A 21317-nucleotide genomic window follows, 5' to 3' on the forward strand; every position below is an offset into this window, starting at 1 on the left:
GTAAGTCACGTCAAAAACAAAATACTCTCTGATAAACTCATCTGTAATCACGCCCATGAGCGGCTCCGCTTTTAAAATTTTAAACATCCACGTGATAGATGTTTAAAGGAATAAGCCCGAATTTACCTCAAAAATTATAGTAAGGCCACATTTTTGTTGGTAATGGTAACGGCATTGAAACAGGGGAAACAGTAAGTCGTTTGATTACTAGTTACTGAAGAAAGTAATGCCGTTAGTAACGCTGTTTATTTATAACGCCGTTATTCCCATGATTGTTCATCTTCAACCTGAATGGCTTTGGGGTCAATACACGTTTAGCAAATCTTCATTTCTGCGTTAACTATTCTTGTTATCATTTACTCTTTTAGTGCTTGTCAAATCTAATTTATTGTATTTTATAACCAGGCAAAACTGAATTCTGAAACACATGTTCCAGAAAACAGAGGAGGGCAAGATGAGGGGAATCATCACTGTAGTCTACAGGGATTATGAGCTTTCAATGTCAGATTTGTGTTAAAGACTGGCAAACACAGTCATTTTAGCATGAATATTGTCTGACAGTTTTTTTTATAACCACCATTTTTAGCATGTCTTCACAGGATGTATTTTTTCTACTTTTCTTCTTTTCTATTAGCTGCTTTAGCAGGTGTAAATAGAGCATATTAATACATTTAAGAATTGCACCTGATATTTGGGGAGAAAAAGTATGAGCTGTAATGCTGCACCTGTGAACCATGTCAGATTTTTTTTTTTACATTTACACTTTTTAACATCAGTCTAAACTCTCATTAAATAGCAATTAAATTGTTGTTTACAGAGCGTATTCCCTCTCTGCTTTAGCAATACCTACAGATCAGGAACTGCTGCCCTTTCCAGTCTCCAATAGATGGTCCTCCTCCATCTGCATTACAAAAGATTCAGCTTCCTGGGGTAAGTAGACTGCAATTTGAATAACCCGTTTAGATTTTAGTTCCTGCTTACACAACCAAAACCTGAGAGCTCTGACTGCAGCTCTCTGAAGGGTAACAATGAAACCAACTGGACACTGGACAATCAGACCGTATTCAGCATCTGGAATGACTCAAAAGCACATGTAGAAACTGTCGCCCTCTTGCGGTGTTCCCGTTCTTTTTGGGAGGCAGACTGTAAATTGTGATTGTGTTACTAACACTGATACTAAAACTAACATTAAACAGCCTTCATCCAAACCACCCTTAATTAATCATAATTGTAAAAGATAAAATATAAAGATGGTTAATTACATGGCGAAGCCTAAAAGAACGCACCTATCATTCATCAGAAAAATGGATAAATAAATAACTAAAAAAAGATTTTAATTATATGGTTAAAATACAGGCAATTTAAAGAACAATAATAATAATTATTATTATACGATTCCTTGTAAAATTACAAAGTCATTTTTATTTAACGGTAATTAAAAAATATATACAAAATTAATATGTGTCCTCCCCGTGAATTCCAGAATCCGTGTCCGGGCTTTCCGCGTTTCCATTCACATCTCTATTCGCGTCTCTGCTCGCCAGTGCTCAGTGTGGGTCTGTGAGTGTGAGTGTTGATGATTGGCTGATGGGAGATGAGAGTCTGGAGGCTTGCGCTTCATACCCGTGTTCGTGTGTTTACACTCAGTACTCGAGACACAGACGAGCGGCAGTGTCAGGACTATGGCGCTCCACAGATAACAGCGGAGACCTCACAACTATGGCATTATATTTAACGCTTAAGGACAACTTTTTCTACTCGCCCCAAGAGGAATAAAGCTGTCAAGTACTTTTGTTTTCGATTCGTTCGCGGAAAATTCAGTTGTTGTCAAAGAGTACCAGAGAAAAGGCGTTCGCTCGTTCAGTGGAGTTGTGAATGAGATGAACTTTACGCAGGTTGTTGGCTATTTTGTGTTTCACTACGGACGAGGACTGCAGTGTGCCTGACTGAACGTTTTTGTAACTGTAATTAAAAAAAATTGTCGCGTCCTGATTTGGGGAAATAGGTTTTGTTGCAAACCTTTTTGTAAGTTTGTGAAGTTTAAGGAGGAACCCGCCTCCACGTTTCACACTATTTGAAGTATCCTTCGCAGAGGATTCAGCGAGACTTCAGCCGACTGGAGCGAGAGCACCTGGGGGGCATTTGGCAGTAGCGTGACCGGGTGAAGATGCTCTCAGCGTGGATACACCGCGACCAGTCTCCCGCCTCCCTGCTCGGTTTAGTTCTACTCTGCGCAACCTTTGTGATCCATGCAGGTACGAGCTATTATTATATTAATATGAATAATGTACATATTAATAATAAAACAGTTCCTTATACTTTCCTTCTGTAACACGGGAGAGCAGGAGTGGGTTTTCTAAGCACTCACACTCACATATACACACCCAAAACACAGATAAGTTTAGTGATAATGAGGTCGTCAAGCAGGATTTGTGTTTCTCAACATTTGTCGACTATCAAGAATATCAAGCCTTTTTTTTTTTATAGAAATAAGAAGATGACTCATGAGACCTTTATCAAGAAATCTGCTTTGCTGTTTTCTGGCCTATTCTTTTAATTGCATAGAAGCTCCTACAATCTTTTGTAAGAGACTGAAGCATTAATAGAGGGATTATGGGGAAAATGTATTGAATAATGTTTTTGTTGATCCACTTTACTAAATGTCTCCATGCATTATGTCTGAAATATAACAGGTGGCACTGTTCATTTTAAATATTAAACCCTGTGCTCTATCTATCTATCTATCTATCTATCTATCTATCTAGTAAAGCAGTGTAATAGGTAACGGAGAACCAGATGAAGGGATGTGACTGCTGCATGTGCGCTCATCTCTCTCTCTCTGCCTTCAGAGAGGAATATTCTGTTGATCTCCTCTCTTTCTGCTTGCCATGCTGAGCTTCCAAGCAGCGGATAAAAAGCAGAACCCCTGGTGTTCTTGGAGTAATTAAGGTTTAGCTCAATGCCTTCCTGGCTCCTGAAAGACAGAAAAAAATAAACCACGTAAAAAAGGAAACAACATCTGAGGGAAAGCAGAGATAGTGAATTCTGAATTAAAGCGTGCTGCTTTAAAATCTCTTCCTCTCTGTTGTTTTACTTTTCCGATTGATGTAGTTTAGGGTTACGTTTAGCACATGCTCTTGATTAAGTGGTGGTAGAAGTTCCTCTGAAGATGTTTTTAAAGCTTAATTGTGTGGGGTAATGAATTTTGCTGAGAGCAGCTTAATTTTGTTTGTAAGCAGTGATGTATTTTACAAATTCATGCTGTTTATGGACTTTGTATAGAAGAATTTGGAGAATTGTGAATTGGCAGCAATGATTATGCAGCAAGTTTGAAATTCCTCTGAAAATGATCTAATAAAAATAACCAAACCATTCGCTGACATATTTGACAAGTTCTGGATATTATTTACCATACAAAGGAGAAATATTCATGAGTAGATCATGTTGTGAGGTGTTATTGTTTCTGCATGAAGGCTAGCCTACCTTCTGTCTGACCTTAGAAGTGACGGGAAGCAATGAAGCGTCAAAGAAATCTCTCTCCCTGTCCGTGCTCTGGCCACATATATAATCAGATTGACGTAGAAGTGCACATTCAAAGAGTTTAGCTGATTGGTTTTCCAATGGGAAAGAGAAATTGGACGGAGAAAGGAGAGGTTGATTTAACTTCAGATTTGGAGACGGATGTGAACTGCAGTTTAAGTGTCCTTGTCCTTAATGATCTACCTGCAGCGGAGACCATTGTAGAAAACATGCCTATTTCGACCTCAGGGTTTTGATATAGACAAGATCGGGGCTGGTTGTCACACAGGGAAGTTGTCTAAATAAAACAACTACAAATGTAGCTTTTAACTGAATAGGTGAGAACTATGTTTTGAGGATTTTTTTGGGTTGTCACATGTTTCAAATGTTATAAATTGGTCAAACTGGCTTAATATTTTTGTGCAATAGCTTGTCATTTTTTGCAGTTTATAGTTGATTTCCTGTTAAAAATTTGCTGAACAGTTTGTATTAGACCGTTGTGAAAACTTACCCCAACATACTGTAGTGAGATAACATGCCCTGTTATTGGATGTGTGCTTAGCAAACTGTGTCTTGTTTTTTTCCCTGGGCAATAACAGAAAGATTCAGTCACTTTTTTTGTAGTCAGGAATTATACAAAAAGTATCTAGATGAACCCACTCTAAAAATAATTCACTGTAGTTAAAAAAAAAAAAAAAGTGACAACTTGCCCCGGTCTCCTCTATACAGTATGTGAGAAACTCCTCGGGTATACATGAACCATCTAGATTTTACAGACAGTAGTACTCCAAGCCTGTCTCTTGTTGAGACAGAGATGCCAGCACATATTTCATATCATCCATAAAACATCAGAGTCAAGATGGATAACGTTTATCTTCTCTCTCATTCTGTCCATTCCTGTATTCTTCCTCTCCCCCTCCTGTCTGTCTGTATTGTAGATGTGCTGAGCTCAGATTTCCTGTATGGTACAGCTCTCTCAGTGTTGACATACACATTAATTACCCAGACTGCCAGGAACCCACTTCTGGCTCCTTTGCCCCATCAGCTTTTCTCCTCCCTGTTTGTCTGCATGTGTGTGTGTATGCATGAGTGTTTGTTTGGCAGAACATCCCTGTATACACGCTTGAGCTGGATCGAGGCGGCAGCCGTGTGCTGTTGTGTACGTAATGGAGTCGCACTGTCTGGATTCGCACGCATGGGTGCGTGTTTTAGGAGTTGGAGAAGACACACTCGAGAACTTTTGAGACGTATTGTTTAGACAGTTTCAAGAGGATTAAGTTCAGGCCTAGTGACCAGCTCCGCTGGTGGAAATGTGGGCGGGTGTAGGTTAAGCTGAAGGGCCTAAGGTCAAGATGGAGTAGGGAGGTGTCCTCTTGATTGCCCATCATGTTCAGAGAGCATAGCATGTCGGATCCTCCCAGTCAAGGCTGCCGGAATTCTCCGCCGGTAGTTCAGGGCGTGGGGGGATAATTGGTTATCTCTGAGAATAGGTCAACTGTGGTTGAGTTTGCTTGCTGTGAATTGTAAGATTCACGTTGTGAAATGTAGTTATGAATGCAAAATCTACAAAAGGCAAAGAGAAGAAAACTGAGGTAGGAAGAGAATCTGTAAGACTTGTAATTAGGTCTAGAGGAAGGGAAATGCGAAGGAAGGAATGCATGGATCGGTGAGAGGTCTGGCAGAGATCTGAACCGCCAGTCTTGTGGTGTGCATTAGCTTTATGGCCGCTGTGGGAGGCAGAGAGAGGGGTGAGGAGAGAGCACTGGAGGAGATCGCTGGTTTTCCACTCACCCCCATACTGTATTATTCATCACTGTAAAGTGGCCCTCTTTAATATTTTAAAGCAGTTTATGGTGGTGTGTGTGATCTGTTTATGATGCAATGGATTTCTGAAGTGGTGCTGGACATGTGTCGTCTGAGCAGGCAGGTGTGAGAGTGGCAGTGCAGATACTTGTTGAGGGCTGTTAGTAGCACTTCATTAGTGCCTGGCTAAATTACATGCTGAATTGTCAGATTATTTATTAATTTTTTTTATATATCAGTTATCATTTGACGTACACTACTATTCATACTTTTAATATTTTTAGTAAACTTTTAAAGGCATTTACAATGTTACAAAACAAGCTGCTTTCAACATTGCTTATAATAAGAGTGCCAAATCAGCATATTAGAGTCATTTATGAAGGATCATGTGTAACATTCAGCATTGTCATCATAGGAATAAATTGCATTTTTAAATTTATATGTTTGAAAAATAGAAAACAGTTATTTTACATGGTATTAATATTTCACAATAATATGTTTATTATTACGTAGCCGTGGTGTGAAAAAGAGGCTTCTTTCAAAAAAAAAAAAAAAAATCAACCAACCGCAAACTTAAATATATGTGACAGTAGTGTATATTGGCTAATATTTAATTGTGCATTTTCATTTCTACCTATTTTTAAAATTTTGATAAACTTTGCCATTCTTACTTAAGGTTAATCTTTAAAAAAGACAGACAATGAAATCTTAATTGTAATCCTAGGTTTATACAGAAAAGTGAGTCTAATTATTGGCTTATGTGTTGATCAGAATTTCTATATTTGTATTTTTTAACTTGAAAAAAAAAACGATCTATAACAATCCATTTGATGCAAATAGACATAGATCAACTATTAAAAAATTAAACCATTCCCACTCCCAAAATATGCAAGTTTTGTATTAAATTTGTGTTTCTAGTACACAGAATGACCCTTGAGTATATGTGGATATGTGTATGAAGAATGAAGTGCAGTTGTGTTCATCTAGTACTTAAAAGTAAATAGTAGAGATAAGCCTGAGAATTATATCTTCGAGAGATGTATTGAGATAGATGGAGCCCAGGGATTGCCTTTTAAATAGACTTTATTAAAAAAAGAGAGTGAGAGTGAAAAGTCAGGAGTCAGAAGCATTGGCATTCAAGCATCATTAAGTCCCTGGCACAGTCTGAGAGAAGAAGACAGCGACGGAGCGAGAGAAGGAGGGAGAGTGAGGGACAGCGACAGAGACGAGCGAGTGATGAGCAGATCGTTGAGTGGAGATGTTTTTATTAAGGTTCTTATCGATGCCTGGAGCTCTCTGTATTAATGGTGGACATTTTTAATGCTTTGCCAATACTGAGCATGTACACCATCATAAATCTGGAACAAACAGGAAAGAGAGTGTGTGTGAGAGGAAGGAAGAGGACACTAGGTTAAAAAGATTTATTGCACGGCTCTCTGTTATACTTGATTCTGATTGGTCAGTTGTTGCATTCAGCAGTTTTGTAGTTATGTATAATGATGATTCAATTATTCATTTCACTGTTGTTCATAGAACATAGCATCCTACTTTCATGTCTGCCATTGTTGTTGTCTTTTAATGCCAGAATAGCTGACTATAGTAAAAATAACTTTGGCAAACTTTTAGCATATATATGGTGAGCATAAATTCTCTGGTAGAAAATGGAAAGAAGTAGAAAATATTGCTTATAAAAAACAGTTAATTGGTGAGAGACACAAATAGCTGAATAAGAGAGAATTTGAAATGGAGAAAGAAGCTATTTTGGCTAACTAGTCCATATAAAAATTGATTGCAGATTAATAATAAATATGCAATTGAATTTTCTTGTAGTGTTCATCTTGCTGCTAGGCTGATTGTTTTCTACTTCATAATGGACTATGCTTTATTCTTAAGTTAATAATTAATTTCAGCTCAAATCAATACTTAATATTGTACGTATTTGTTTATTCATTTATTTGGTAAGTCGTCTCGCAATTAAGCATTGCACTCCCTTACGAAAATTAACCATGGTTTTATTATAGTGAAAGTGTATTGATTGCCACAGTTCTACTACAAATACCATGATTAGTGTACACTCTAAAAGATGCTGGGTTAAAAACAACACAACTTGGGTTATTTGGCAACCTAACGTTAGGTAAATATTGGACAGATATTGCTGGGTTATTTTATTCAAGTCAACTATTTTTACATTTAAACTTATTTAACAAGCATTTTAGAAATAAAAAATGTAACATTTAAAAGTAGCATTGCAATTTTAGTGTATTTAACCATTCCCTCCAATCACTTTTTACCAAAATAGCACTAATTCCCATGCTGGTGTGTTCACCGGAGCTGGTGAACGGCTGCTGTTCTCCGAGTTAACTGCGAACTTCAGACCACAGACTCGCTTTTTACTTGTAGCTGAAAGATGCCGTGACTTACTTTAAAACCTGCCCATAAACAAATAGTACTGACATTAGAGAACATATTTAAACATCAAATTAAATGAAACTGAGATCTTTAACAAATAAAATCCATTTATTTAATACAAGGCAAAAGGCGTTTCCATCATACGAAGTGACCGCTGCTGACGCAGCTGACTGACATCTTATCCTTGTATGTTGCGTTACATAAAATAACATAATCTACAGCACAGTAAAGACTTTACAAATGAAATAAAATGTATACAAACCTTTCGCCACGAAATCGGCGGCGCTGAGAACTGCTCTCTCCTGTAGAAGACTCAAAAATCCTGCACTCTTACTGTAACTCAGCAGCTGGGTTGTTTCGTCAGAGACAGGCTTAACCCAGCGGTTGGGTAGAAAAAAATAACCCAGCGTTAAAAATGACCCAGCAACTTAATTACAGAAAAAAAATATAAAAAATAACCCAATAAAATGACCCAACAAGTTAAAATAACCCAGCACCTGGGTAAAAATATTAAAAACAACCCAATAAAATGACCCAACGGGCTGAACCCAGCATTTTTTAAGAGTGTGGCAAAACCATGGTTAGTTTGTGGTTACCATGGTTTAACTACAGTAACCATGTTTGTATATGTAATAAAAGCATGGTTCATTTTCAGAAGGGATGTCATGCATAATTTTTGCATGAAATATACCTCTTTAACTTAAAGTCAGAGTCCCAATCATCCTGTCTGGGTGTATTTTGCAGTAACAAGCAGCTGATATTTCAAAGCACTTGTTAGACTTGCAGTAGTTGCAGAAAAACTGACTTCAAGGATACATGAGCAAGAAGAACAGAGAATCTGTTGAGGGGGAACACTGTGTATATAGTGATGGGTGGATGATGGGAAAGCAAAGAAAGAGACTTTAATGAAGTCAAAGCGAGGAGTGGATAGTTGAATGAGAATACAAGAGAGGGAGACTCTTCACCCCACCCAGGTTTACGGCAGCTGGGTGGTGGTGGTGGGTCGGAGGGGCGGAGAGCGACAGGGTCCGTAGAAGAATGACTCGGTGGGGTGGCTTTGTGCAGGGGTTGAATAGAGAACTGAATGGGGCTCTTTTTTGCCACCGTGTGTGGGGTGTTTGTGGGGTGAAGGGCGAGGAGGAGGAGGGGTCAGCGTAACTTGCAACTCCTTTAGGCAGCGAGAGAGTGACTGACGGTGTATGTTTGTGTTTCCTGTCTCGGCTTTCCATTCACAGTCACACTTCTTATTCAGTCCTCACGAACAATGGCATGTTTGAGTTGCAATTCGTAGGGCTTTACTGTACGTATGACCAAGTCTTTCATCTTTTCTTCTTGTTAACGCCAGCCTCAGACTCAGAGCTTCACACTTCCCTTCTAGGAAATGCCTGAATATTTCACAATGAGCCAGACCTGCAGCCAAGGCTCATGCCAAGCCAACAGTGTCTTTGGCGGACAGCCTTTCCCCAGGCTGCTGTGTCTGGCAGGGTCCAGCGATTGCTACATACAGTAGCATCCATTCCAAACCAACTGCATGACAGACATCCAGGAGCATCAGTCGCTCACTCTCAGTCTGTCAAAAGCTCTGCTTTGAGTTGTGCTGGCTAGAGAAATGATACTTCTCATTTTGATTGATAGATGGATGTGACTTGTAAAGTTGGTCTTTTTTGCTCTCTAAGCTTCTCTTCTGAGTCTGACTGGCCTTGCATCAGGATCTTGAAAGTAATATGTGAAAGTTAAAAGAGTTATGAAAATCAGGAGTGAAGAGCCTTCAGTTCAGACCCCCTGATGGTGCCGGTGGGGGTTTGGGTAGCATGTCAGATTCCTTTCGGCAGGGGTCTGGAAGCGGTGGTGCCAGGGCCACGTGAATAGGTCTCCTGCGGTCCACCTGCCTTTGTGCTTCCTGTCTTGAAAGGGAGACTTTCTGAGGCCATGGAGATTTCCCTCATCTTCTTAGCCTTCAAAGGAAGTTCAGCTCAGTCCATGCTTGAAGATTAGACTTCAGCCAATCTGCGGTTTATGCCGAAGTGTGTCGGTATGGTTTTCTAGCATCTCTTTCCAATATTTCATTGTTTTTGTTGTCGAACAGCTTTCTCTTGTTCTTTTTAGCAGTTCATTCATCTCCTATCCACTCGTGTTTGCGCACTCCCTTATGTGCTCTCATTCTTTCTGGCTCCTTTATTGTGTTGGGGGTTTGTGGAGTTCCCTTTTCGAAAGGCTGTGTGGAGAATCCTATCTCTCTGAGTTTAACGCCTATTAAGACTCCCATCTGCCCCAGGGGTTGAGGAATATTATGGAGCTGAGGATCTCTGGGGGGTTTTATTAGGGTCCTGCCATGGGTTGCATGCTACAGGGGGCCTCTTGGGAGGGATGTGGCATGTCTTACCCGGGAACACACACATGCTTGCTCAGCGGCTGGTTTTCAATGTCGAAGTGCTGGAACGAAACGTCCCCTGTGTGTGTGGCGTGCCGGTAAAGGCAGTCTGATGGTGTGTGACCAAAGAGTAATGTCCTCTTGTGGCGTCGCTTTAGTTTTCTTTGTGCCAGATGTAGAAGGCCACACACAATGTGCTTTTGTAATGGAGCAGCCCTGACTCTGCCTGACCGGGAAATGAGAGTGTTTAACACTCAAGAAGTGTATAAATGTTAATAAACATATTCACTTTAGAGGTTTCAAATACAGGTTCACAGTGAAAGCAATGCAGTAAATGTTTTATGCGCTGGAGCTGTTGCGTAGTGTTTGACCTTTACACATGTGATTCCAATGAAAGGCACTCTTTACTCATCTAAAGCAGGTCATGTCTAGTCCAAGAGGCCTGGTTCCACAGTCAACGCCCTTGGGATGAGTGTCGTGGATTTTGGCTGCACCCTGACTGCTGGGCTTGTTCTGGGAAAAGCAAAATAGTGATGCTTAATCCCTGTGGAGTATGTGTTGTTGCCGCTTCCACACCCTCTGGCACGACTCCCAGAGTCTGGTGCTGCTTTCCCACCAACAAGGTTCTGGTTCTGGAGCCGCCATCCAATCTAGAGCCGCTTAATGTGTTCAAAATGCAGAAAAATTGGTTTTGTAATTCACTGTCATTCCCTTTCAAACATGCTTTTAGGGGTGGGGTACTTTTAGTTGTACAGAAAGTAAAGTTGGACTTGCAAAAGTAAAAACGCCTGATGCAGAGATGCAACGCAATTTGATTTTACAGTCGTCTCGTAAATGTCATGTTGCACAAAGGTTTCAGATGCTTCTTGTTTCAATAAAATCAGCTTCTGATTGCATAAGGACACTGAACTAAAGACTTTGTAGGGCTGGGCAAAAATATAGATAGATAATCACAGTCTTCATTTGAAAACTCGCTGTACTGATTTTGAGGTCTGTATTAAATGTGATGCAATAAAAATACAATGTACATCTTTTTTAAGTTGTTCTCATGGGCTGCAGGCAAAAACAAACAAAACTGAAAATGACTTGTACAAACCAGTTCTTTTTAGTGAATCAAAAATGTACATCACAACCAGCCTTCTCCTGAAGCAAATGACTCTTACAATGCGTTTATTTTAATGAATAGTTAGAGACAAATTATTGGTTTAAATGAGTCTGAAACACTGCATAAATTATGAAATTAGCAAAACACATTTAGGAAGAAAATGTTCAGGAATAACAGCATCAGCCATACTTTCTACTGCCTCACTGTGACTGGGTGGGCCAAGTTTCTGAATACTCAAAAAGGCATCCCTGACATTCAAATAAGGTCATATTTTTATGTGTCAGGCTGTGATGTCAGAAATCAGAGGAGTTCAGTATAAGTTTTGCAGGTTAGCAAAACAAAATAAGTAAAATGAGTAACTATGGCCAAATGATCTCCAAATTACTTTAGATGTTCAAATATGTTCTCAAATCTCGTAAAACTGGACAGTGTGCTTTGTTGATTAGTAAGCAAGTTAAGGAGTAGCATAGCAAGGTCAGACACAAGAATGGTTTAGTTAAAATTATAGTAGACAAATTACTGGTTTGAATGAGTCTAAAACTCTGTATAAATTATGAAATTACCAAAACGCATTTAGGAAGAAAATATTCAAGAATAACAGTATCGAACCATACTTTCTTCAACCTCACTGTGACGGGGTGGACCAAGTTTCTGAATACTCAAAAGGCATTCCTGACATTTAAATAAGGTCACATTTTTATGTGTCAGGGCATGACGTCAGAAATCAAAGGAGTTGAAGCCGTTTTGCAGTTTGGCAAAATACAAGAAGCAAAGTATGTAACTGAAATGTATCCAAATGAATCTCCAAATTACTTTAGGTGTTCAAAAATATTCTCAAATCTCGTAAAACTTGACAATGTGCTTTGTTTTTTAGTAAGCAGGTTATGGAGTAGAATAGCAAGTTCAGACACAAAAATGGTTTAAAAGTGCAAAAGGTAGCAGAACCTGACAGGTTGTGGGTGATGGGATGAGTGAGAAAGCCCAAATTGGAGAGTGAAGTGAAGCAGAGGGGATCTTAAACTACTAACTGGGGTTCACAGCAAGGCCATGTTCACAAGGCCTGTCAATCAAGTGTGTTTTCACGCACCTCACTTGTGCAAACTCAGCAAGCTTCGCTCTGTCCTTTGACACTTTACCTTAATCTAGATTGGCATCAAATGTTTGGATTTTCTGTGTTCACTTGTATTTTTACTTGTGCCCCCTCTTCGGTTCCCCAAGCCTCTTACCCGCTGATGGACAGATGGACGGCACGGCCGACCTCACTCTCACCTTTTTGCTCACTCAGCTCCGCTCCACCTCTCTCCCCCGATTAGCAGGTGAGCTGAGCACGATTGCCACTACTCGCAGACTTCGAAGCTTTACGGGGACATCTCCTAAAAGCAGTCACGGTCAGCGCTTTCCCAAACCCCTCCTGCTCATCCAGCCATTCACAGCGAGCACTGTCCTTATGTCTGTAAATCACAGCAATGGGGTTGGCTAGCGCCCTATCACAGTGTGGCTCATGTTTACGAGGATTATGGAAACAGATGGACGACCATGCTGACTGGTGTGGCTTCATTAACTCTCCGCGCGACCGTTCTAAACTCTGCCGCCCCTGCACGCCTCGCTCCGGAGCGCTCTGTACAGAGCCCAGCCAGACCTGAGGTCTATGGGGAGGGGGAGCAGGATCACACTCACGAAGGCTGTGAAGATGTTTATTGATCTGAAAGCTGAGATGTGGGCAGGGTGTTTCTCTTTGATTGATTAATGTTGAAGTGAAGCAGTGGGACTTTCTTTAAAGAATGATTTCTGACATCATGTTGTCAGACCAGTGGTGGGAGAGTGTTTTTTTTCCCTCCCAATAGACTTCTGTATGTGAGACTAGTTCTTTAGTGTTGAGGTTTGTATGCCTGTATGTGACATGACTAAGATAAAGCTTAATAACAATAACAAACATTATTTAAAATGTACACTAGGACTTTTTATTATTTGACCAGACAGTTGTCAAGACCCATTGTGTTTCATTCTGATTTTCATAGTGAATTCATGATATATCAGAACAACACTGGTAATAGAGTGATATTAGTTAATATTACATATTTAATTGTTTATGCTCATTTCTCCTGTTTTTACATTTGAACAGCCTTGCCTTAAAGTTGACCTTTTAAAACATTAATTTAGTTACACAAGTCTTAAAGGGGCCATCGGATGCAAAACTCACTTTTACATGTTGTTTGAACATAAATGTGTGTTGGCAGTGTGTGTACACAACCTATAGAACATTATAACTTATTTTTACTTCACAGCATCAGTCGAGTGTTTGAAATAACTTCCTTTTGTGATCTGATGTGGCTTTTATCATAGAATGAGGCAGACAATATATTCTATACTGTATGTCGATTAGCAATGGCTTACAAATATACTTAATCATTATGAAAATACCCAAGATGGCTTGAAGAACACAGATAAACCATATATTATTGCAGCCAAGTCTTTATTGTCCTTACATTTCATCATACAAAACGTTAGTTATCCACAAGTTTCCTACGCCCCATGAGGCCTTGCGTCAAAAGTGGGAGCATCTTCCGGTTCAAAGTAAACAAGCAGGACGTGACACTCATTAATTCAACAGTTGACAGGAGTAATGCAAATGAAGCCTTGTGAAGCACCGAGACTTTCTTCTGACTGTTTCGGGAAAAGATTCGAGAGCTTCGAGAGTGTCGAAAACAGCGCAATCTGGTGGTTAGTAAAAAATAAAGCAGCCAAAAGACTAAAGCTCCGTCAGAATAAGCATTCACCACAATTTTCCATAGATAAGCTATACGCACAAATAAAAGCCTAACCGTGTGTGTATTTGTTCGTTGAATTTCTGACTGATAAATTAATTTACCCATTGAATTGTGCCATTAAATGTAAGTACGAATATCAGTATGATGTAATAGAAGAATAATGTATAAATATATTAATTGCATATATATGGCATATATTTAATTTTCCTGTAATAATTTGTATTCTTCATATTACTTGTATGACTGGGTATTAAAAAATGTAATTATTAAATAGGTCCCAATGAAAAGTAAGATCTGGGGGTCGAACATTAGGACACGCAAAGTGAATCGCGCACATGACTGGACAGAAAGTGAGGCTTTTACGAAAGGGATTTCTACGTTAACAAGGCTCGAATCGAGGCTTCATCTGGCATGCCCTTTAACACAAGCTCTGATGTCTTGGTTCAAATATCATTTCACTAGTTGACAGTCATTCAAAATTTAGCAATCCAAACTTGCAAATGATGTGGGAACACAAATTCGAAAAGCATATGTTGTGCATATAAGAACGTAATGGCATCTCTCATAAAGATGTTTATCTTTACAAAGTAAACAATGGTCTAAAAAACACTTAGCCTCTTTGCTAATTAGCACACAAATACCATTGGTATACTACGTCCGCCGCCTCACTGGAAGTTGTACCCACGTTCTTTTTTACAGTAGCGCCCCCCGGAAACTTGTGGATATCTTGTTTTTATTCAGTTACAGCGATAACGATGCCTTTATCCATATTAGAGATTAGAGATGGCGTCCAGTATGAATGAAACCCCCATTTTCGTAAAAATCTACCTCTCTCAATTTAAGCAGACATATAATAATCCACATTTTTTCCACTGTACAAAGGTTTACAGAAGTATTTTGTTGTTAATTAGATGCAAAAAAAAAAAATTATGACTGATGTGGCAAGCTATCAGAACTGAACCGATCCAAAAAACGTGGTAAAAAACCAAGGTATGTTGCATCTCTAATGGCTAGCTAAACAAACAGACAAATAACTAAAGATGCTACAACTACAACATTATGACATTTTTTAATGAGATTTGGTGACTATTACATTATCAGTTTTTTAAAGATGAACTTTAAGTAGAGTTAGATGATGGCAAGTGTAAAAATGGGAAATGAGCATGGATAATTAAATATCGAGCTAGCAACTGATAACAATAAATTAAAAAATAACTGGCTGTTTTGAAAATGAATTTAATTTCTTGCACTGCAGAGGACCTAAAAAGTTTGTCTTTTATCACAGAATGAAAGACAGCTGAAATCAGTTGAACTCCATAAGATTCTCATTCTTTCTATAGCAGCAAAATCAGTCAGTCTCAACCCGTCCATCTGAACCGTCTCTATACTGTAAGCCAAGTACAGTGCAGTTAAGCTCCAAAGCCTAACCTTTTGTGCCAGCGCACAAGGTTAACCTAAACCTCCAACCTTTTACTTATGTCTGAAGTGTAGCCTTTTCACATTAACCGACCGAACCTTGAATCTTAATAGCTGACTTAAGCCGGGGCAGGCAGACAACCAGCACCCAGTGGGACAGAAAGGTTTGACAGAAGATGCTTTTGGAAGGACAGACTCACAGGGAGTCTTTGTGTGTATACTCCGGTTTGTCAGGAGAGATGTAAGAGCTGTACCCTACAGTATGTCACTCAGGGCTAGACAGGTGGTGGAAGAAACAAACTGGCATGAAAGGCTAACTTCTGTTCCGGGGTCAGAGAATACTTTTGGTGGAGGTCTTTATGTTGCCATCTGTCCATAACAGGGATTTAGGCACAACAAAGGCTCCACAGGGATCTGTAAGGGTAAACGTATTCCCATGCACAGATTCTAAACTTTGTAAACTTATTAACAGATTTTATTTAATTTTTTTGAGATGCCATCTCTGTAATACCCTCTTCTAGTCCCTTATAACCTTCCAAATACCCTGTTTGTCCCTTTGTATTATTTCCAGAATAAACTGAAGGTGAAATAGTGGAGAAAAGACGGCACGCGAAGTCTCGCAGTCATTTGCTGCTTGCATTTTCATGCAGGCTGTCAGCAGCAAATAACGATTATGTCGCTGTGTACACGCTCTCGTTATTAAGTGCAAGAAAGCTTTTGTTTCATTGATTTAAATTACCACGTGTGACTGACAGGAAAAAGCGAGTCTTTGTTAGTGGATGTGTCCACCCACGTCTCATACGCTTGCTTACGGCTGCGTTTAAGCACGTATTTGTTTGTGAGCATGTTTACATTGAGTGACAGTTATACAGTGGCGTGGAGTGCGTAAATCTGTCCTAAATGAGGCCTGGATGCTTTAGTGCCACAATTTACAGATCTGTCCTGAAGGCACAGACACATTGGAAATAATGACCCGCAATCGACTGGAGACAGTAGGAGAGAGAAACGGTGGGAACAAGGATAAACAGGACATATCGAAACAAACCCGCCCGCTCTATTTTCCTCTTCCCTCAACGAGAGGGCCAATTACATGACTATGTCTTACCTGTCTTTCATCTAGTGAGGGGAGCAGTGTTGAAATGACGGTCCTCTCGTATGTAATTACAAAGAGACGTCCTGGATAAGGGTGTCTGTCGCACCCCGTGACAGAGATACAGCCTTAAATACCTCAGAGGACATAAAAAGAGTCGTCTGACTCGTTTGATCAATTCAAACCTTGAGGCTTCTTCGGTTTCTAGAGGAGTATGTGTGCATGATACTATTTTCAGTCTAGTTTTGGTGGTTTGTCGGAAACATTAGCACTAATTGTTAATCCGTTATGTGGTTTTGTTTTGTTTACAGAATGTTTGATGTGTGAAATAGACTTGTCAAAAATGAAAAAGGACTGCACAAAGATACTCAAAGAGCCAAATATTCAAGCTTAGTATTAATCTATTTTGTGTGTGTGTGTTGTTTTGAGTACCGGTTTCATATGTAACTAATTGATACTTCAACTTTCATTGCTCAAAATGTCCTCCCTAAGAAAACAATCTACTTAAAACTTAACTGCAAACGGCTTGAACTCCTTTCATTTCTGACATCACAGCCTGAAACTAAAACTTGACCTTATTTAAATGTTAATCACGCCTTTTGAGTATTGAGAAACTTGGCCCACCCAGTCAACAGTGATATTGTAAAACGTATGGCAGATACTGTTATTCCTGAACATTTTCTTCCTAAATGTGTTTCCTACAGTGTTCAGTAATTATCAACTTGAGAGATGAAACTAACATCTTAAGAAAAGTTACGTTTTGCAATAAAATTACCACCACAGGAACTGTGAAACTAAATATGCTGGTCTATTATAAAATGAGTTGAGGTGTTCAGATCGGCTGTTCCTCCCAGGGAGGAAGTATAAAGGAATTTCTTTGAAATCCGCAGTTTGGTTTGAAAAGAAATAATGTTATGTTGAAAATATTCTCCAGACTAACTAGCCTATAAATTGGGTGATTTCATTGAGCATAATAACGTCAGACTGCAGTCTGCTGTAAGATTTAAGAGTCATTGATGTCATGCATGCTCGAATGGCATTTCACCACAACTCATCCAAAGGTCAGAAAACAAAAGCTTCAGCAAAGACAGATTTTGAACAAAAGACAGATTAATATATGAAACAGAGGACATTGTTGATTAATGTTGCAGCTATAGCAGATAAAACATTGTCGTAGACATAAAAACGCCATGGAAAATGTGTATGTGCACAAAACTTTACCATTGCTGAACAACGTTTTTTTTTTAGATTTTATATTATAATTTATTAATGTTCTAACCATTTTTGATATGCGTCTTCCTCAACATTAGAAGCACAAAATCTATATCATGTTCTGTGTTCCCATGCTGAGACTGGGCTGGCCTCTTTTTGCCGACAATTAAATGCCATTCACGCCCTTACTTTTAGTCATTTCTGTCTATTCCACCCTCTTTTTTGGTAATAGTATTTTTTAAACACCCATAGCTTAAAGAGACTTTACCTGTAATTGTCTTTTATTTGCCATGATGTTTTTCCAAACCTGTGGAACACAAAAGATTATATTTTGAAGACTCTTTTAACTGTTTTTGTCCTTGCAATGTAAGTCAGTGGGGTTCAGTGTTATTTTGAACCCTGCTGACTTTCATTGTATGGACTGTGAGACATTGTTCAAAATGTTTTCATTTATGTTCCACAAGAAAGTCATACAGGTTTGGACCTATGTGGAAAACTCAGATATAATCTCAGAATCCTATCATTTTTGGAATTTACTGTATAACATGGAATGACACGGAATTTGCCAAATTTTGGATGAATAAATCAAAAGTAGGTCAGTACACTTAAATCAAAATGCGATAAGGACTAGTGTCTGTGAATATTAAGCCACAAAAACAGTATTTAAATATTACTTGCATATTCTGCGAGTCTCTGTGTGAATGAATGGCGCAGATATGCGGTTTAATTTACTACACAAACACTGAAGTGCACGTGTGTCGCTTGCAGTGTTTTCAGCCTCTGTTGCTTTAATATACGAGTACTTGGACACATAAACATCTCTAGAACTTCATGAGCATTTTACTGTTTCTTTTAAGAAAAAAAACTATCATCATATCATATGCAAACAGAAACTTAAAGGCCTTCACAGCATCCTGTTCAATTTAACTTGAAGAAACTGTATCAGAAATATATTGCTTAATGTAATGATAGTACTACTACTACTAATAAAAATATTTTTTTTTATGATGAATGAATGATTAATATTTATTTTTATGATGAATATTTACCAGAAAAATATAAATGCGCAACACAGTATTTCTGAAAAAAAAAAACATATATAAAAAACAAAATTATTATTATTTTTTTCATAAAATCAATTAATTAGAAATGCTTTTGATTATTAAAACTGAATAAAACCATAAAATTGAATTCAGAAAATTACAGGAAAACACAGATTTCAATTTATTAGACATGCTTTTGATTACATTTTTAGTGCTGTCAAACGATTAATCGCGAGTAAAAGTTTTTGTTTACATACTATATATGTGTGTACTGTGTATATTTATTATGTATATATATATATATATATATATATAAATACACACACATACAGTATGTATTTTACAAATATTTACATGTATATATTTATATTCATATAATTTATATTATATATAAACATATTTAATATATAAACAACATATTTTTCTTAAATATATACATGCGTTGGTGTGTGTTTATACATAATAAATATACACAGTACACACATATATTATGTAAACAAAAACTTTTATTTTGAATGCGATTAATCGCAATTAATCATTTGATTTTAACCATTAAAACAGAGTCTAGAAAATTTTAATGGGACGTAAGGGAATCCAGAAAAATAAAAATGGACCAATTTGGAAAAAATAAAACTGAATAAAATGGATTTCACAGGGCCCAGTGAGGGTGAGTAAATGACTGAATTTTTGGATGAACTATCCCTTTAATACTTTAAATATCTCACTTACTCCTCCAGTAATCAGGTCCCTCCTGAAGCTTCTGGTTTTCTGTGACTGCTTGGTTGGATTGCAGCCCTGGATTTTCAGTCCTGGCTTTCAGATTTGCTTTGAGGCTTTTGAGAGATGGATGGTCAAAGGGAGAGGAGAGTGGGATCTCGGAGGCTCACAGAAGAGAGAGAGACAGGGATGGCTTAGGGATTAGCGTGGTTTTGATGAAATGGTGTTGTCCATCTCAGAAGACCTGCACACAGACTTATTATCAAATGGTGTCCGCAGGAGGGAATTCAACCCCCCCACCTAAGCTTTTTTTTTTTTCATGCTCACTTTTTTTTCCCCTGTTTATTCAAGGGATTATGGACCCCTAATCTCTTTGAACCATAATTCAGATTAGATTCTGTATTATTTTTAGGGCCGGGCCTGTACCCAACTCACGCTCTTACCGACCATGTCACTCTAATAGAAAATTGATTAAAACGCTTGACCACTGTCCTAGATTTCAAGAACATGACATCAGAGTGATGATATAAACAGACCGACTACATCAGTGTACAGTGCATGTATTCATCCCTTCACTGTCGATGACACACCGCAATTGATTTCTTCGTTGGCATGTTTGCGCTTTTGTTCGTGTGAATATTCAAGCATGCCCGCGGGGAGAGCGAAGAGACTGAGATTGAGCGGGAACAAGTCAGCGTTGAGAAGATTACTTGATGATGAGCTCTGTCATTGTGTCATACATATTCCCCCTTCAGCATATTTTCTCTGTTGATTATTACTGCATACATGGCCCAAACTGCCCTTTTTGTGTGTATGTGTTGATTCCGGCCACACAACACACTAGGGATTACATAGCGTCTGACAGCATGCTGTTTACTGAGCACTTGATGCATATTGTGCACAAAATCGGTGACAGAGTTCAAGTCAAGTTCAAAATATATTTTTTTAAATCACTCTGACTGGTTTATGTCGAGTTAAGATACTAAGTTCATACAATAAGCACATTTGAGGAAGAACCAATTGCTAATTTAGTCAGTAGAGGTAGCAGCAAGTTAACTACATATTCATGAACAAAACTGCATATTCTGTGAAACTGTATGTCTTTTTTTTTTGGACTTTTGGAAAATTCTGTTCACTAAGTCTATACACATTTTCCTTTTTTATGGTGTGTTTTCTGTTCATCCATGCTATAAAAGCTTCAGATATTAGTCAGGTGATGTTGTTTCTGTCTAAATGAGTTTAAATATATTTTAAAATGGATTTACTATAATAATCTTTCAAAAGTAGTCTATATAAAAGGACATTAAATCAAAGACATCAATCCCTTCAAAAATTGTTTGGTAAGGTTTTTTAAAAACATGCTCAAACTGCATTTATTTGATCAAAAATACAGTAATATTGTAAAATGTTATTATAATTTAAAATAATTATTTTATAATTAAATATATTTGAAATTGTAAGTTATTTCTGTCATGGCAAAGCTGACTTTTCAGCAGCCATTACTCTAGTCTTTAGTGCCACATAATCCGTCAGAAATCATTATAATATCAAATAAATAAATAAATGGCGAAAACAGTTGTGCCACATGATCCTTCAGAATCATTCTAATATAAAAAAAATAAATAAAAAATAATAAATAAGATATAAATAAATACTGAAAACATTTGTGCCACATGATCCTTCAGAAATCATTCTAATATCGAACAAATAAATAAAATATAATAAATAAGATATAAATAAATTCTGCAAACAGTTGTGCTACATGATCCTTCAGAAATCATTCTAATATCAAACAAATAAATAAAATATAATAAATAAGATATAAATAAATACTGAAAACAGTTGTGCTACATGATCCTTCAGA

General features: G+C 38.0%; 1 protein-coding gene across 2 annotated transcripts in view; it reads left to right on the forward strand.

Moving 5' to 3' along the window:
* Positions 1-1567: 1567 nt before the first annotated feature.
* Positions 1568-21317, forward strand: part of unc5b (unc-5 netrin receptor B) — a 69206-nt gene continuing 49456 nt past the window's right edge. For both annotated transcript variants that reach the window (XM_051126686.1, XM_051126687.1), the window contains exon 1: positions 1568-2255. In XM_051126686.1, the coding sequence (XP_050982643.1) occupies positions 2168-2255 (88 nt within the window). In that variant the 5' untranslated portion in view covers positions 1568-2167. The remainder of the gene's footprint in view (positions 2256-21317) is intronic.

The sequence above is a fragment of the Labeo rohita genome, chromosome 13, assembly GCF_022985175.1.
Source record: "Labeo rohita strain BAU-BD-2019 chromosome 13, IGBB_LRoh.1.0, whole genome shotgun sequence".
NCBI classification, from domain to species: Eukaryota; Metazoa; Chordata; class Actinopteri; order Cypriniformes; family Cyprinidae; genus Labeo; species Labeo rohita.